This window comes from Manacus candei, unplaced genomic scaffold (genome assembly GCF_025592945.1).
Source record: "Manacus candei isolate 608988 ecotype Guabito, Panama unplaced genomic scaffold, ASM2559294v1 h1tg000025l, whole genome shotgun sequence".
NCBI lineage: Eukaryota > Metazoa > Chordata > Aves > Passeriformes > Pipridae > Manacus > Manacus candei.
Genome location: NW_026138073.1, coordinates 9,691,198 through 9,708,816, shown reverse-complemented (window position 1 = coordinate 9,708,816; position 17,619 = coordinate 9,691,198). Strand labels below are relative to the sequence as shown.

General features: G+C 51.7%; 2 protein-coding genes across 8 annotated transcripts in view; both read left to right on the top strand.

Annotated features, from left to right (window-relative positions):
* Positions 1–4,284, top strand: part of PLXNB1 (plexin B1) — a 78,959-nt gene extending 74,675 nt beyond the window's left edge. For all 7 annotated transcript variants that reach the window (XM_051788488.1, XM_051788492.1, XM_051788494.1 and 4 more), the window contains one exon: positions 34–4,284. In XM_051788488.1, coding sequence (XP_051644448.1) covers positions 34–138 — 105 coding nt within the window. In that variant the 3' untranslated portion in view covers positions 139–4,284. The remainder of the gene's footprint in view (positions 1–33) is intronic.
* A 3,734-nt stretch (positions 4,285–8,018) lies between these two features.
* Positions 8,019–17,314, top strand: LOC127471569 (SRSF protein kinase 3-like). Its single transcript, XM_051788595.1, has 11 exons — positions 8,019–8,221; positions 8,379–8,487; positions 8,982–9,069; positions 10,611–10,698; positions 10,873–10,979; positions 12,893–13,055; positions 14,277–14,362; positions 14,810–14,917; positions 15,344–15,413; positions 15,498–15,590; positions 16,816–17,314. Exons 1-11 carry the CDS (start codon positions 8,176–8,178, stop codon positions 17,001–17,003), a joined length of 1,146 nt encoding a protein of 381 aa, XP_051644555.1. The 5' UTR covers positions 8,019–8,175; the 3' UTR covers positions 17,004–17,314.
* Positions 17,315–17,619: the final 305 nt, after the last annotated feature.

Below are 17,619 nucleotides of genomic sequence, written 5' to 3'. Positions count from 1 at the left end.
GAAAGGCTGCCAGTGAGCTCTGTCTTGTTGCAGATCATTACTGCCTTGGAAGAAGACCCCACGGCACAGAAGATGCAGCTCGGATATAGACTGCAACAGATTGCAGCAGCTGTGGAGAATAAAGTCACAGATTTGTGACAGGCACAGACAGACTGCTCTCCCCTGGCTGAACGGGGACAGTGCTCATCCTAGTTTATACACAGGGTGTCCTGCTGCCATTGGAACCAGACTCTCCAAGGAACCTGCGGGTGACATTAGCAGGGATGGCCAAGGCAGTACAAAGTACAAGCGTCCTTGCATCTCAGAGAATATTTTTTTACAGCTTTTTTTTTCTTTTTAAAAGCAAAACAAAACAAAAAAGGACAAACTTTGTTTTTTCCCTGGCAGAGACTGTTGTGGGGCCACACAGGTCCTTCCTACAGATGTTACGTGAATGTGCCAAGTTTCCAAACCACGTTGTTGAAGAGCCAGGTGACAACACCGAGCACTGTGTCTGTGGAGTCCATGGATGCCCTTGCCAGTGCTGGGACACTCCCTGCTGCACCTGCTCGCTTCAGTGGGGATCAGGAAGCTTTCCCTGGGCTGACTGTTGTGCTAACCTCTGTCCCCAGCTAGCGAGCACTTCTGCGGTGTCCTACCTGAGAAACTCCTGACAGCAATGCCCCTGCTTGTTCCGGATGTTGGATGTGGGAAGGAGATGTCCAAAGGCAAAGGTCTCTTGCTCCCCAGTGCTCTGGTCTCTGACAGCTCGTGTGTGGCACCTGCTTGGCTGTAACATGCTCCCCAGCATGTGCGCTTGCCCAGGGGGCCACTGTAAATGAACAGCACCCCCTCACCCTTCCCCTCAGGACAAATTCAGCATGTGAGAGTTGCTGCCTGGCTTGCCTCGGTCTCCACTGACCCAGCTCGGATCTGTCTTCCTGGTTCCTTGTGGTCAGAGGTTGCCCTGCTCTTTGGAAAAGCACAACAAATTCCTTGTGCCACTCCCCCTTCCTTCGGTGTCCAGCTGTTCTGCTGCTCTGAACTGGACTTGTAAATACCCTCAGAAAGTTAATGTATTTAAATGCTAAAGGAGAATGTTTAACTTTGTGGCTTTGAGACAAAGCTTTTCTTGGAGAAGTATCTCTGTGCACTTCTACTGACAAACGTCTGTCAGCACTGGAGCAGTTTTCTCCACTGCTTTGTCTGCAGGGATAACTCATAGGTGTCTCCGTTGTCGTACCAGCAGCTCGCTGTTCCCCATGGATCAGTTCCAGACTCTCTGTGTGCTCTTCTGTTAGGCTTGCCTTACACCTTATTCTCAGCTCCACTTCCCAGACTCTCCTATCATGGCACATACAAGAGTTATTTGGGGAGCTGTAAACTTCAAGGAGCTGTGAAGCACAACTGCGTTGTTCCCAAGGAGGGTCAGGTGTCCTGCAAATGGGAATGATTCTTGTATGGAAGGAGAGGCTGGAGCAGGCGCAAGCACAGTTAGTTGGCAGCTGTCATGGGGCAGCTCCTTACTGCTCCTTCCTTAGTTCCTCCACTTTGTGAAGAGAGTCCTCTGCCCTTCTGGGAGTCAATCTCTATTTATAGGGGTGCCCTACTCATTCTCTTCCTCCTCTGCTGCTAATTCCACACTGATGTCCTGCATTCCTAGGGCAGGTAGACAGGTCTGACTCCTCTGTCACTTCCCTGAGGTGGTGATTGTGTGGGCCAGGAGATAGCAGAGCTAGCACAGGGCAGGATCATGTCCCTGCCTCTCTTTACATTGCATATAGCAGTAATTCCAGGCCTGTCCCATCAGCCCTGTGGCTTTGTGCAAGTGCTGTGCAGTTGCAAAACTGTTCTTGGAGCAGTATAAAACAGGCTGATGCTGGCCTCTCTTCCTACACAGCCAGCTCTCCTGTGACCCTCTCTCAGCAGTATTCCCAGGTACTCTGTGTGCTGAGCATGACCAACATCCCTATGTCACCTTCTGCTGCCATCCTGCTGTACAGAGCAGTAGGGTAGCTGGCTGGCTGCTGCCAAGCAGAAAGGGGGGTCAGAGTTTGCCTCTCTTACTTGAGGTGATGACCAGCTTGAATCTCACTCCTGCCTGACCACCCATTTCCACAAAATTTACGGGAACTTAGCATCTCTAAAACCTTTGTCCTGACTAAATCTGGTTAAATTGGCCCCAGAAAAGCTGGGTGGAGGAAAGGATCGGAAAAAGCCAACACAATGCATGTAAAGCCCATTCCATTAGGAACTGCAGGAGATGATTCCCTGGTTTGAGGCAGGTGCAGGTTTAGTGGTGGAGTAGCGTCATCCCCTTGTGTGTTGGTGGATGGACTTTCTGCCCCAGGCAGCAAGGCCTTTGGCCTCTCCAGCTCACTGAGTGTCTGGCAGGAGCCACAGGCTCTCTGCTGGATTTCTGGCTCTGCAGACTGGTAATGTCTGCCCCTATTTTTGCAGAATTATCTCTGCGCTTTCCCAGAACAGGGTGGCTTGAGGCTTAATTCTCAATCCACCTCACGCTGGCATCCACATCCTCCTTGCTTCTCAGTAGTGCTTCTGGATGTTGGAAGTGATCTGCTTTCTCCCAGTGTATCTGTGAAAGTCTGCTTTTATTAGAGCAATAATGAAGAGCTAAAAATAGAGTTAAACATAGGTGATTGACTTATTTAACATCTTCAGCTTGTCCTTGCATGGCTGGATAGGAGGCACTGCCCGGCACAGGTGCAGTGAGGGTGGAAAGCTGGTAGTGCCCATCTCTTCCCATTCCACCTGTCCTTGGTGTTCTCAATACCAGCATCATCCTCCCCTGCAGACATGCACTGAAGGCCCCTCGCTGAGATCAACTTGGGTGTTTAGGCATGGCCCCTCTTCTCTCCGTCCATGCCCCTCTCCTGTGGCAAAATCCATTACTACGACAGGGTTCTGTTGCATTTAAATTTGCACAAAACAGGTTTTATTATGAAATTCCCTATTGCAGGGAAGACTTATTTATTTATTCCTTGCGATCCTTCTAAGTTTTCTCCAGTCTCTGCCTGATTCCACAACCAGCTTGTCAGACACTCTGGAGATGAACGTTCCTGCTCAAGGACAGAGAATTCTCACTGGGTGTTCCCGTTTGACTACAGGTAGCAAGTTCTGTGGGCACCAGCAGGGAGAGCCCTGCCACCACGGCCAGTCCCCTCCTGCGGGATACAGGCACAGTGAGGGGATGTGGCTGCTCTAATGGGACCCTCAGAACAGTGATGAGTGGCAGGCATCCAGCTTTATTTAGTACTGCAGTCAGAGAGAGGAACTTGCTTCTGCCCTGGTCTGGGTGAAAGGCTGAGAACTGATCAGTATTAAGATAAATCTCCGTTAGTGTATTGAATGTCTCTCCTGTTGGCATGACGAAGCGTAGCTGGCACGCACGTGATGTAGATGTGAGAGCTCTTGCTTTCATCTGTCTGGTGGCAAATTTAGGCTGTACCTGAAAGGTTTTGTGTGTTTGTAGAAATGATGGCTAATTTTTTTTTAAATGAAAATAGAGGGTTCTCGGATGCTGCTGCCTCGGTGGAATGCCGTTTCTTTTTCAGGGTGTGCCCCAGTTGCAGCCAGATGCTGCTTTTTTTTTTGTGTGTGTGTGTGCCTTTCTTGTGGGGATGATTCTTTTGGTTTCCGGAACACCCAGGGCATTTGCTCTAGTCTTTTTCCCAGTCCTCTGTCCTGGTGACTCTGCTCTCTCCCAGCCTTGTGACTTGGTGTCTGTCTGTTAAGGTATGGCCTGACCTGCATTTATGCCCTGCCACACCTTGAGTTCTGCTCAGAGCACCCAAGGTACTGTCTTTCTCAAATTGGAATTAATAATTAATATAAAAAGCTTGAAAAAAATCTGAATTTTGTTACATAGTGTAATAACTGTTTGTAGATACTGTTCTGAGATGTAGGAATCTATTGGTGATATAAGAGGTTTTGTCTGTAAATAATCAGTTTAGAGTCCAAATGATTTTAATAAAGAGAATTCTTACACAATAATTCAATAAATTTTAATATACAACCTCTGTGTCATGCTTGTGTTGCATGATGATGCAATTACCCAGAATGTATTTGCCTCTTGTTTCATCCCAAGTGGAAACCATGTACTCCTGAGCACCAGGACCTGGGAGCTGTTTGAGGAAAGTGAGGCCTTTCCGTCCTGCCCCCTCCATAGGCTGTGTTTCTTGTGAGATAATCTTGTGCCACCTTCTTCTGTTCTACTTGTTCTGAGTATCTTGTGAGATAATCTTGTGCCACCTTCCACCTAGATCCCAGTGCTTCTGCAGTTTCCAGAGCTCAAATACCATCTCTGCCCGCAGGAGGAGGCAGCCTCCCTCCACAGACACTCTGTTGGGCTGACACTGAGGGCACGTGGCAGCTCTGGCTGTGGTCTCCCACCGTGGGTAAGGGTCGCTGAAGCTGCAGTTTATGTTGGTCACTGTTGTCCACCAGCATGAGACAGAAACCAGTGTTCCTAAATTACCAAAACAACTTAATTCTAAATGAATTACACAATTCTTCCCAGACAGAAAGCTGGCTCCTGGCCCATCTATCCTCTTTTCTTCTCCCCCCCCCACTTCCTTTACTAGCAGAGTTTTGGATAGAGTCTGCCTCTCCCTCTCTTTTAGTCCCTCCTCTCTGTACTCTGCGTGTTCTTGTTGCCTTTTAGGGGTCACACACCACTTGTCCCCCCCGTGCTTCCCTGCACAGCTCAGTACCCAGCCTGGTGCAGCCTCTGCCCCCTCCCTTGATATTTTTAGTGCGGGGGAAGGCAGGTGAGAGCAGAGGGGCACAGGCAGGGGGAGAACCGCTCTGGGAGGCCCTGGCCTGGGTTTGGCAGCCTGGAACTGCAGCAGAGCTACTGCGAGGCAGGGTTAACCCTTTGCTGCAGGGCTGAGGCTTGGTCTCTGCAGCCTCAGCCAGGAAACCTGAGCTGTGTGAGCCCAGGGCCCCAGCGAGGGGGAGGCCAGACTATGCCCAGCTCCGGTGTGAGGCTACGGCATGTGGCAGTGGGGGAAAAAATGTGATTTTTACCGTGTGTGGCCTTTTCCTCCCCAGTGTTGCATGGTGCTGGGATGCTCGGGTTCCCCCAGGGCTGCAGGGAGGACGTTACTGCAGTTGCTCTTCTAGAGACAGGAACAGGGGAAATGTGGGCTCTGTGGCCACCAGCACCACACTGTGATGGTGTTTGGCTGCATGTGGGCACTGCTGGGGAGGGTGAGGTGCCTCAGGTCTGGCAGTGTGGCACACAGGTGGGCTGTGCCAGGCACAGGCTGGGGATGGCTGTGTCAGGTAGATGGTGCTGCAGTAGCAAGTTCTGCCAACATACTGGGAGCAACGGGAAGACTGAGGCAGCCCTATGGTTTCTGGGTCTGGTGGAGCAGAGGGGGAGGATTTCTCTGTTTCCATCTCAGTAGAGCTGTGAATTTCCCGCTATAAATAGTTGCTGTGGAGACTCTGGATCCACAGCAAGCTGACAGACCTGCTGCCAGAGAGGCAGGGAGAGGCCAGCAGTAAAGTGAATCCACCGCAGCTGTCTGAGGTCTCCTGCTATCCCAAAGCCAAGATTGTTCCCAGAAGCAGTGCTGTGATCCGATACCCTGCCCCGCTCCTCACTGCGTCCATCCAGCGATGCACAAGAGTTTGGTCTGCTCAAGGACACCCCTCCCAGGGCAGCACAGACTAAAAGGAGAGCAGGACCAGCTGGTATCTCACTTTGGGAAGCTCCAGAAGGAGCCAGATGACAAAGGGAGCGGCGTGCCCTGCCCTCGAGCTGCTGCACGGTGAGTCTGCGCAGGGCCCTGGGGCTCAGCGACCCGCGCGCCGACAGGGCTGCTTGTACTGCTTGTACGTGCTGTGACTTGCAGGGATGCTGCGCCCAGCAAGGGCTTGTAGGTCTGTGTTGGTGCAGAAGACGAAGGTGTGTGTTTCTCTGGTGAGCTCTGCCACTCTGGATGTCCAGGTGTCATAAGGCATGACCGGTGTTGGGGAGCTCTGTGTGCCGTTCTGTGCAGCTCAGGTGGAGGTGTCCAGGCCAGAGGTAAAGCATCATCTCTCCCTGTCCATGGCTCTCTCAAACCAGGCAGAACCAGTTTTTGGGCTGAAGTTCTCTGAGCTAGTCCAGGCCTGCAGCAATTCAGTGGGTTCTGCACAAAATAATTTGAATGACAAAAGCAAGATATTTATGTATTTAACATAAAGGTTAATGAAGGACTTAGAAGCACCACTTGTCCTTTATCACAAAGCCTAGAAAAGTATGTTTCCCTCTCCTGTACCAAGTTGCACAGCAACACTCTTCATCCTTTGCCAGTACTCCCATCCAGCTAGGGTGGATGGAGGTAAAGCCTTGCATGCCTAAGAATGGACTTGTCTTGTCTTTGCAGCAAGAAGGGCACCAGGGCCCAGTGAACTGCCCAAAAGGTCCGTCAGCCCTAGTGCTAGGATGAGTCTTACACTGACTATCTCTGGGTCCTGTTTTCTCACTGAAGTCTTTCCTATTACCATAACACTCCACTAAGGGAAGATGCTGTTTAACTGCCATCTCTCCAAGTTCATGAGTTTTCCTTTGACAGGTGAATAGTGAGTGGCATCATTAAATCTTTCCAGCTGTTACCCAGCTCTCAGCCCCTGCTGTCCTCGTGGCGTGAGTGAAGAGGGCTTGGGCAGATAGTGATGGTGCAGGACCTTGCAAGGATACTGCTAGTCTTTTCACAAATATGGAAAATTTTGATTTCAGCTCTGTTTCATAGCCAAGATGTTATCAAGTATTTGCTGAGAAGAGTGGCTGTGCAGACATGCAGCATGCTGGAGGTTTATGCCTAAAGAGGCTGATTCCGAACAGCGTAAATGCCAGGGTCAGAGGTGTAGAAATGTAAGGAGGGGGAGGCATTTTGAGCTCCTTTCAGACTTTATGGCCTTGAGTGAACAGGGCAATGTCAGCTCTGGCACTTTGGGTTGTCCCTGACAGGATGGGAGTTTTGAGCCCAGTCTGACCCTTAAATAAAACTGAGCTGGGAGCCTACTGGGTGCCCAAAGGCAGGCTGTGCCTTTGGCTGCTGCACTGGGAGGGAGCATCAGCAGGTGGAAAGAAACTTTAGCATTTTGAGGAAGTCACGCCTCTATCTCGGCACCTGGAAGAAAGTACTCCCTGTCATGTGGCTCCTGCTGCCACCAGCACCACCAGCCCTCTATAATTATTTCTGAAAATCCTCTGGTTCAGAAGAGTTCTTAGCTTAAGCAACCGGATTTGGAGGATTTAAAGGTCAATAATTCTACCTGTGCTAATGGTCTATGGGGATTATTATCACCTGTCTCGAGCTCTGACAGTGTGTGTTAGCCTGAAGCTTTGGCAGTACAGCAAGTGACATTTCCGAATTTTGAAAGGCTGGGTTGGGAGTGCCCCAGCTATGGCAGTTTACATCTGTATTGCATTAGCAACAGGGGCTCTGGGCTGCTATTTCAGAGGACCAGTGCTGAAGCCAGCTCTACACTGGTGCTGCAGCATGGGGGGACAGCAGTTGGATTAGTCTGTCTGTACTGTCTTAGTGTTTGCACCTTGGGCTGTCATAGTAACAAACCCCGGGAGCAGCCTCTTGCTGGGATGTCACGAGATGGTCAGAGATAAACTCATGCTCTGGCCCTGGGGCTGGGCTGTGGGCAGAGGAGCAGTGCTGCAGTGTCTAAAATGCAGGTTCTGCTTCACACCCCTCTGGAGCTGGGGGCTCCTCCTGACAGCCAAAGCCCAAATGCATTCCCTCCTCAGCTGGAATGGGGAGGGGATGCTTTCCCTGGCTGTGGGAGGGAATCCCATAGACCCCGCTAAGCCCCTGAAAATCCATACTGGACACAGGGAAACCTGAGACTCCCACCTGGCCCTGGCCCAGCCCTAGCCTGCCAGCTTTCCTCTTCTGAACTCTTAAAATAATCCCTGTCTCCATGAAGTGCCAAAAGTGTTTTTAAAGCCTGGTTCCAGGAGCTGGTGAAGGGAATGGGAAGGAAAGGAGCAAGGGGGCAGCAGGAGTAGAAGAGGGAATCAATGTGCACAGTGTGCAGCAGAAGTACAGCTGCTCTCCAGCTCTCTTTAAAGGAGTAAAGTGCTGAAGATCACACTGCCTGTTCCCCACAACCTATTTCCCCACTGCCTCTGTCCCCTCGTGCCAGGATCTGCTGCACTGCTGGGCCATGGAGGAGCAGGTACAGGAGGAGATGCCGCCAGCCCGGCACACAGGTCAGTCCTTGGGCATGTAGCTCTAGAGCCGAGATCGTGCCAGGTTCTTCCCAGGCCAGAGGAGGTCACTGGGACCTGTCTGGCTGTCCTTAGCTGCTCCTTCAGCCTAAGAGCATTTAGAGATGTCACTGATGTCTCTTGGCCATGGTCCCTGCAGGAGGCCACCACCCCGTGCAGGAGGGAGAGGTGTTCAACACGCGATACCGGGCACTGCGCGAGCTGGGCTGCGGCGCCTTTGCCACCGTCTGGCTGTGCCAGGACATGAGGTGAGGGGTGAATTGCCTTTTGGGGAGGTGGGAATGGGTGGCTGATCTCCTGGACAGGACCAGCCCCTCTTGCAGAAGCAGCAGAGCACAGCTGCCTGCCTGGAAGCATATCAGCATCCCCGGACATAGGGAAAAACTGGCAGAGAGATCAGTGGGGTGCAATAAGCAGAGCTGGTCCCCTGAAACCAAAGAACATAAATGAGGTGGGATCAGCCCTTGCTCTGCATTTTATTTTCTCATTTAGACCCTGCAGTATCCATGCTCTGCCTTTTCCCTTCCAGTCCCTTGCTGGTTCCTGGGGCAGCTGTGCTGCCAGATGCCAGCAGAAGAGATGCCCATGGGCCTGGCGTGCTGCAGACTGAGGCCAAGGGTGCTTGCAGAAGGGCAGCACCCTCCCTGGGAAGCCCAGGGCTGGGTGACTGGGAGAAGGGGAGGTGCTGCATGTTAGGGCCACTCTGACATGTGTTGGCTGGCAGCTGTGGTTCATTTCCCAGGAGGAAGAAACAAGTAGCTGTGAAGGTCCTGAAAAGCAGGGAAGGCTCTGCTGACACTGCCCAGGATGAGGTCACTCTCCTCCGCTGTGTAAGTAAATTCTGGGGCTCTGTGCTTTGCTCCAGAGTTCAGGTCTGAGTATCAGCCTCACCATCCCCTCTCCCTTCAGGTCTCAGTACAAGGAGCTAGGTGGAGAACAGGAAAAAACCACAAAAATTAGGAAATTCATAGAAATCACCCTGGTGTAGCATTGGTTTCTGAAACATGAACCTTCTCCTTCCTCCTGTCATACTGGACACGCTGGCTGTGTCCCACTTGTCCTGTTGGCCCATTTCTTTTAGCTGAGACTGAAATCCAGCAAATAGGAGGAACTTGCAGAAGGATAAGGTGGCTAATCAACAGAAGAAGATGGTAACGTTCCTAAGAAGGAGATGGGAGTGTGTTTGCTGTGTCTCTGCCACTCCCAGCTCAGGAGACATTGCTCTATCCCAATACTGATACTGAAGTAAAAGGCAATATCTGCAATAGAAAAAAGTATGATGTAGCAAAAATATAATAAACGTCTGAAGTCAGAAAGCTTCTTCCTGTCTTTGCTAATGAAGGTGGTAATTAGGTGTTTGTATCTGTTTCTCAGTGAGTGGCCTTTGAAGGTGCTTGGGCTTGAGCTGCTAGTTCTAGAAAGGTCATGGTTACAATTCTTTAAGCTTGCCCAAATACAAAGTTACATCAGTGTCAGATGAGTAAAAGCCATTAAATTTTACATTTTAAATTACTCTGTGGCCTTTCTCCAACAGGTTTGAGAAAGGTTTAGTTCACACCTGTAAATCTGCAGGCCCTATCCAAAGGGACATGAGCCAGATGCAGTGATGCAAGAGGAAGTACCAAGTGGCACTAATTTAATGTAATCAGAGGGCTGCTTTTCTACACATCAGCACAACCCTGCATACAGACCAAGCCTTCCCCCTGATTTATTAGTAATTGTCTCCGAGAGACACGCCTGCCCATTCAGCAGCATACAGCTGGTTCCCAGGGCTGTTCCCACCAGCACAGGGAGGTCAGTGCCTGCAGAGCTGCCAAGAGAGGCGATCTGGGCCCCTGTGGCTTCCAGGGCTGCTCACCCCTGTCGTGCCAGCACAAACCTTTTTCAGAGAAATTACTGAAGGGATGGTGGGAGTTTTAAAAGGTGATGTCCCAGCCTGCTACTCTTAGCTCTGGGAACAAGGAGCAAAGGCTGCAGAAAGGCAAAGGAAATTGCCATTGCTGCTGAGAGCAGGGAGCTGTGTTCTTGGGGAAATCTCCTCCCAGCACAAGTAGGAGCACTTTATGGGCCTGCATGGATAGAATAAGCAGCAGAAAGTCTGCTAGACACTATCAGCAGGATCAGTGTGAGTTATTTTGACACTGTGAGGGTGATGGTCCCACCTGGTCAAGAGCGGGACAACATGCAGAAACTCATTCCTTGGTAACAGACTCTGCTTGTGTGCTTGGAGCATTTGGTTTTTCTGATGGTGTTTTCATGGGATTTGTCATGAAGTGCCAATTCCTGGAAGAGAAAGTCTGGGAACAGGTGCAAGGTGTCCTTGTGCATACAATACCTCTAATTGCAGCTTTCTTGGAATCCTCCCCCTCAGGTGAACTGTATGAAGAAGAAGGATCGGGCAGGAGAAAATATCGTCTCTTTGTTAGATGACTTCAGAATGATTGGAGAGAATGGCTTCCATATCCTTCTGTGGAGAGTGCTGCAGCTCTGAGCCAGCAAAGCCTGGGCACATGGAGGTGGCTGGAGGGGAGAGGTTTTTGAGGAGATAAGGAGGTATTTGGTTGCTCTGGTGAAAGACAAAGGGCTGGTGGTAGGATCTTCTCCCTGTTAGTGAATCCCTGACTCTTTCCCACATATGTGCCTGGTATTTGAGGTGCTGGGTCCTTCCCTGCGATGTCTGATGGGAAACTACACAACTCAGGGACTGCCTTTGCCTTTTGTGAAAAAATCTTTACAGCAGGTGAGAATTTAGCTGGAACCGGGCGAGGGCACCAAGGGACTGTTGGCTAAGGGACATGCCATAGTCTTCTTCCCAAGGACATGGGCATTACTTGGGCCTTACTTGAGCGGTACTGCCCAAGCTGCAGCCTCCTTGGGTTTGGCAAGAAGTCAGGGCCACCACCATGGAGCTCCAGCAGACCTGCACCAGGGCGTCAGGGCCAGCACTTCTGTTCCCATCATCTCAGTAATCATGGAGTTCTCCAGCAGTTCTGCTGCTCGTAGGGGTAACAGGGGGCAAACAGCCTGCCATAGTTCTGCTTCTTGTGTGCAAAACACGTGTATCTCTGCCCTCCTGCTGCCCTGAGAAGTCCCTTCTGGCAGCAATGCCAGGCCATTGGCATTTGCCTTGGCATCAAGCCACGGGTAGCACTGTCAGCTCCAGCAGCTTTCTGCATGGTACCACTGAAGGCTGCTCAAGGTCTCCCTCCCATCCTTCCAGGAATTTCTAAATTGCTGATGTGGTTGGCTGGTTCTCCTCCCATGTTAAGGTTTTCCCGCACAGAGCCAACTCCTCCTTCATCCCCTGCAAGGATGTGGTGTCCTGCTCAAACAGATTGTGAAAACTAAGTTTCTTATGCACTGGCTGTGCTTAAGGCATAGGGAACCTGAGTGAGGCCTTAGAGGAGTTAAAATTACATTTTGCCTCTCATGCTGAGATTTATCAGAAGTCTGCACACTTGCCAAGATGAAGATTTGCTACCCTGATTCCTGTGCCCTTCTAGGGACAATAAGAAAGAAAACTGCTTCCTCCATCACTTTTTTTCTGGAATAGCCTCTTCTTTCTCTAAAGAAGCTCCACTAACACCTGAATAAGTTACACAGAAATGTAGTGGCATTCATCTCTGTGACTCATTTTACACCCAGGCCTTTTGCTTGATCCATTATCTGTTTTAATTGTAAAATCTCAGATCTGTTTTCCCCCTTCAGATCAGCACTGGAGCAGTATTTACTTCTGATTCATTCCAGTTTAGTTATTTAAATCTTTCCCCGCGTTTCACAGTTACCATTTAAGGTTGGTATTTCCCTGGGGCTGGTGTTCATCCCAGAATAGAATTTGATAATACAGAGAATATTTGCCAGCCCTTTATGACTGTCCAGAGTGTTTAAAAAACAAATGTAACTCTCCCTGTAGCATTTCTGCTGTTATTGATTTCTGATAGTGACTGTTCCTCTCTGGTAGGTGTTGTTTATCTCTCCCCCGTGACAGGCCAGGCTTTCCCTGCTCCATCGTAGGCTGTTCTTTCCCTACATGGCTCTCCTGCAGGGCCCTGAAATCCTCTCTAAGCACTCACTCATGGTCTCTCCCACCTCCTGTCTGGGTTACGCTGTGCCTCCTTCTTTCCTTGTATGATGGGACACCCTCCCATGCCGTGTCACTGTCATTCAGATGGAAGCTGGGGGCTGGTTATAATCAGCAGGAAGGCACAGTGGTCCTAGGCCATAACAGCTGTACAAGCAGGAATGATTTTTCAGAAGAAAGTTCAGCTCTGTTATTGTAATGCCTCCTCATTGCCCCACCCTCCTCCCATCTCACCGGGCTTGCCCACCCATGGTGGTGTCTGTGGATTTTCGCGCTGCCTTTTGCTGCGTGTCACCCCAAACAGCCCTGTCCCCTCTGGGCTCCCCAGGCCCCCGCTGGGCACGTGGGGCTCTGGCACCTGCTCCTCTTGCTGTGTTGTGCAACAGAACCCCTGGAACCTGCTCCCACAGGGCCACCCCAGCAGGAAATAACTTACGGCTGATAGTTATCGTCAGTACCAGAATGCCCACAGCTACCCTACCCGTGTGCCTGGCTGCTCTGAGAGCTGCTGGGCAGGGGGGGTTGGTGGGGCCCCTCGTGTGGCTGGTGTGACGTGCTCCCTGCTCTCCCAGGTGCTGGCAGGGCTGTACTTCCTGCACAAGCGCTGCCGCATCATCCACGCGGACATCAAACCGGAGAATATCCTACTGTATGGACACGACAAAAGCCTCCAAAGGCTTCTCGTGGATACGCTTGACTGTGGCCAGAGAACACATGTGAAGCTGAAGGGAGCAGGTGAGCACTCCAGGGGGTTTGCAGCAAGAAGAGGGACTTATATGTTTATTGCTGGGAGAGAAACAGAGGCAGCAGCTACGGATACCTCAGGAAAGGTTCCCATCTCCTGCAACAGCCAGTACAAAATACTACAGCCAGCTTGGGCTGCTGAGAGGCCTCTCCTATCTCTGCCTAAGACAAACATCAGGCTGAGCGACTACCCAAGGCACCAACAGAAATGTAGTCTTGCAGGTGGGTTTGTGTGGAGGAAAACTGGTCACATGTAACTGTTAACAGCTCCCCCCCCCCCAGCATCAGGGCTCACTCTTGTTGGCTTTAAGTTCCCTGTGTCTGGACAGGGACAGTTCCCTGTGTCCACTGTTTTCAGCCACTGAAAGGTTTGCATACAAAATGGTTTGATCAGAAAGCTGTGTGACACTTCTGCTCTTTATTTCCCATATTTCTGAGGTTTGTGGGAGACTTCTACGTACTGCCAATCTTCAAGGCCTTTTGAGACATAATTTATTTGCAGGGAATGGTGTGAATATTGAATAAGATGTAGGGCTGGAGCATTTCTCAAGAGATTAGCTCATCTCCCAGCCATGAGACCTTTCATATTATCCCTGCACTGTGTTCTCCCGTGAGCATTTCTCCCATGACAGTGCTGTTTTGTCTCTCAAACTCTGAGGCAATCAGGGAATCCTAAATTAGCGACTGAGTCTTTTGCTCAGAGCAGAAAAGCACAGTATTAGGCATAGGCTGACAGCTCACTGTAAAGCGCTAAAGCAGGAATGACTGTTTCCTAGGGTCATATGAAAATGTAACCTTCACGGTGCTTGCCAAGCAGGCTGTGTCCAAGGTCTGTGAGAGCCACGCTGCTGAAGGCTGAAGAGGAATTACAGATGTTTTGGTTCAGACTAGTGCTGGTAGAATGTGCTCTCCTCTGGGCCCACAGTAATTTAACCTTGGTGCTAGAGGAACCTTGCAGCAGGACAGGAGCACATCACACTGTTCAACTCCAAGCTACCATCTTCCCAAACATCCTCTTGTTTTCACTGAATATCAGTGCTTCCTTTGCATTTCCTCAAAAACCAGAGGTGGCCTTTGATTGATGATAAAAAGCATTTTAGGACCCTTTAGGCTGAGAAACTTTAAAGGCAGGCAGACATACCTCTCCTATGGTAAGTGATGTGTACCTGTTGGTTTGGAAAGACACAATTTCTCTCTGTTCTTTTCATCTAGGAGGTGATCCTGGCAATCAGTTGGAAGAATCTGATTTAATGAGCATAGAAGTGAAAATTGCAGATCTAGGCAGCGCGTGCTGGACAGTGAGTCTGCTCCAAGTCTCAATCCTCTAACAACCCTGGAGGCTGCGTGCTCCTTTCCATCTCACCCTGCATGTCCATCCCATTACAGCTGAATAGCTATTTCAGTGTGCTGAAGAGATGCAAACTTTGGGGGGTGCTATATTCAGCACTCCCAGCTCTGAGCTGGGCCCTGTGCTCCAAAGACACTGTCAGCCTTGGACATTTCTCCAGCTTGCACTCAGTCCCTGCAATTAGAAATTCAAAACTATGTTCAGTGAGAAATGTTGGGAGGTAGACTCCCTCTGTTGTCAGTGGGGCTGGGAATGTGTTGGCTGTGCCCTTTGCAGAGCTGAGAACGCATGTTCAGTCCTGTCCTGTGTCCCCTCCTTGTGCGGGAAGCTTGTGACCACCAGTGTTGTTCTGACTGGCTTAGGGACGCCAACCAAAGGGATTTTGTTTCTGTTTCAGTACAAGCCCTTTTCCAAGGAGATACAGACCCAGCCATACCGTGCCCTGGAAGTGCTTCTTGGATTAGACTACGGCACTCCTGCGGATATCTGGAGCACAGCCTGCCTGGTAGGACTGGGGACAATGCTGTGCATGCAAGGAGGTGACAGACACTAACTGGCCAGGGCAGTATGTCCTTGGCACCCACCTTTTCATGTAAAGCAAAGCTTCCTTGCTGAGAAGGCAAAAGGGGCTGTCTGCGCTCGTTCGCTTTGGGCCGAAAGCGTGCTGCTGATAAAAACCACTCCTAATTAGTTTAAGCTCTAAGGCAATTCACACTCTGTGTATGTCAGACTGAATCAGGCACATGCTGCTTTTCACCCTGACAGAGCTAAAGGTGCTGTTTCGCTGTGGTAGACATCAAGCCAGTGTGCCAGTGTATTTCCATATTTTAGGATCACGTTTGTGTGATCGCAAGGGAAATCGATACTATTAGTTAGAAGGGAAGAAAAACTCCAAAACAGTAGTCAATTAACAATGCTACTCCATTTCTAGGCATTTGAAATGGCAACTGGGGAGTGTCTATTTGATCCTCAACCTGGGAAATATTTCTCCAGAGATGATGGTAGGACTCCATCAGTTTTATTCATTTCACTGACAGAAGTGTCACAACTATTGTATCTAGGTGTATTTTCCCTCCTCTGTCTAGATCATGTTGCTCGTATTATCGAACTCCTGGGAAGAATTCCTCCTCAAATTGCTTTCTCATGGAACAAGTCAACAAAATTTTTCAGCAGGCCAGGTAAGAACGAGAGTAAGGAAGTTTACTTTAAAAATCACAGTGGATCTCTGACACACTCCTACTCAGCTCACACTGAAACACCCCAAATGTTACATTACACAAGACAGAGATTTCATAAAGAGCAGTAACACTCCCTGCCCTGCCTACCTCTGCAACCCATGAGCATTCCAGGGATGAATACAAAATCCTGAAAAACAGTCACAGCAAACACCCAACAGGGAAAACAATTCCATTCTTTCTCCTTTGGATTTGGAGAGAATGGAAATACAGGCAGGAAACAGCTACACACCAGGAAGGCTGAAGAGTGTGTAACTGGCTGGATTTCACCCATTCACTGGCAGAGAACAATGATGACCAGGAATGGGACACTCACATCCTTCCAGCATGGCTGCTATATTTAGTCTTCTGACCCAACTGTAACATCTTTTTTGTTTTATTCTCCCCAGTTTCTTTCCCTTTGACTCATCAGTCTTGAAATTCTTGTCTTTGACTACACCACATCACATCACATGACTCCATCCTTCTGCACTTTGGGCTATAATCCTCTTTCTCTGCTTTCACACTCACTGAGTCCCATAGCCTCAGCCTCATTCAGTGCTGAGTGCTGGTGCCATGCTGGAATCCAACAAGCACCTCCCTGCACATCCACACGCTTTGCTCACACTTATTCATTCTATGGTACTCAAAAGAAATGAGTCAGAACTAGTTCTATGTTCACTCTCCACATGAACCAACCCAGCCTGACCACACACGTTTAACCTGAATCCCTGCATTTACACCACGGGCTCCTGGGGACGAGGGCAGCTCCTCGGTCAGTCGTACACTCTTTCCAGGCCCCACCGAGCTCGTAAACGGGAAGAGAATTCAACATTAGTGTCTTGTGAGCTCTGAAATAGCCAGATGCATCCGGGTGCCTGTGGGCAGGCCCAGGGAACAAGCAGCAATGGCTCTGGCAGGGCTATTCTGGGAATACTTTGCACACTCTTGGCATGTTCTCGCCTAGGAAGCGCTCGGGAACGGGGAGCCTCCAAACACTAGCTTGGGAAGATGATTCCCAAAAAAGACCCGAGAGCCAAACCTGCAAGGGGCAGCGCACGTGGAGCTCACAGAGGCGACTCCAAGGCGCGGGCAGGGATCTCTCAGGGCGCTCTGGGTTAATGCCGAGGCGCGGCCACCTCAGCCGTGCCGTGTGACTGAGGCGCCGCGCCCGCGCTGTCTCCGCCAGGCGCGCTCCTGCGGTTCTCCCGGCTCTGCCCCCGCAGCCTCCCCGGCACCCTGGCGGACCGGCACGGCTGGACCCCGCGGGCGGCGGCCGCCTTCGCCGCCTTCCTGCTGCCCGCGCTGCACTACGCGCCCGAGCGCCGCGCCAGCGCCGCGCAGAGCCTGCGGCACGCCTGGATCACCGCGCCGTGACCGGGCCTGCCGGCGGGGGCCAGACCGCCCTCCCGCGGGGGCGGCGAGGCCACGGCGGGAGCTGCTGCCCTCCCGCCGCCCCCGGTGCGCGGCCTCTTTCGAGCGGCCCCGGCTGAGCATCCCCAGCGTCATCCCGCCGCGCCCGGGTTCCGCTCTCTTCCTCCCGCGTCCCTGCAGCGCTGCGGACGGCACAGAGCGCTCCCTCCGTGCACCGGCACCGGGCGGAGCCCCCCGGCCGAGCGCGGGCAGAGAGCGCCGCGGGGCCCCTCCTCCCGCCGAGGGGCCGCCCCTCCGCCTCACGGCCCCCGCGGCCTTTGTTCGGGGCTCCTGGGACGGGGTCCGGCCGGCTGTGGGTGCGCTGGCCCCGCCGCCCCGGGCGGGGCGGGTCCCGGTCGCAGCCCGGGGCGGTGCCCCCGGGACCCCTCGCCGGGACCCCCGCCCCCCGCGCGCGGACGTGCCGCGCGGCAGGCCCCGCGCGCGGCGACACCGCGCCTGCGCCCCGCGTCCTCCGCCCCAGCCCTCCCGGCCGCCCCCCGCACCGCCCCTTCGTTCTGCCACGTGTCCCGACGCGGGAGTCGCCCCGCGCGCCGCGCTCGCGCCCCGCCGGCCCCGCCCC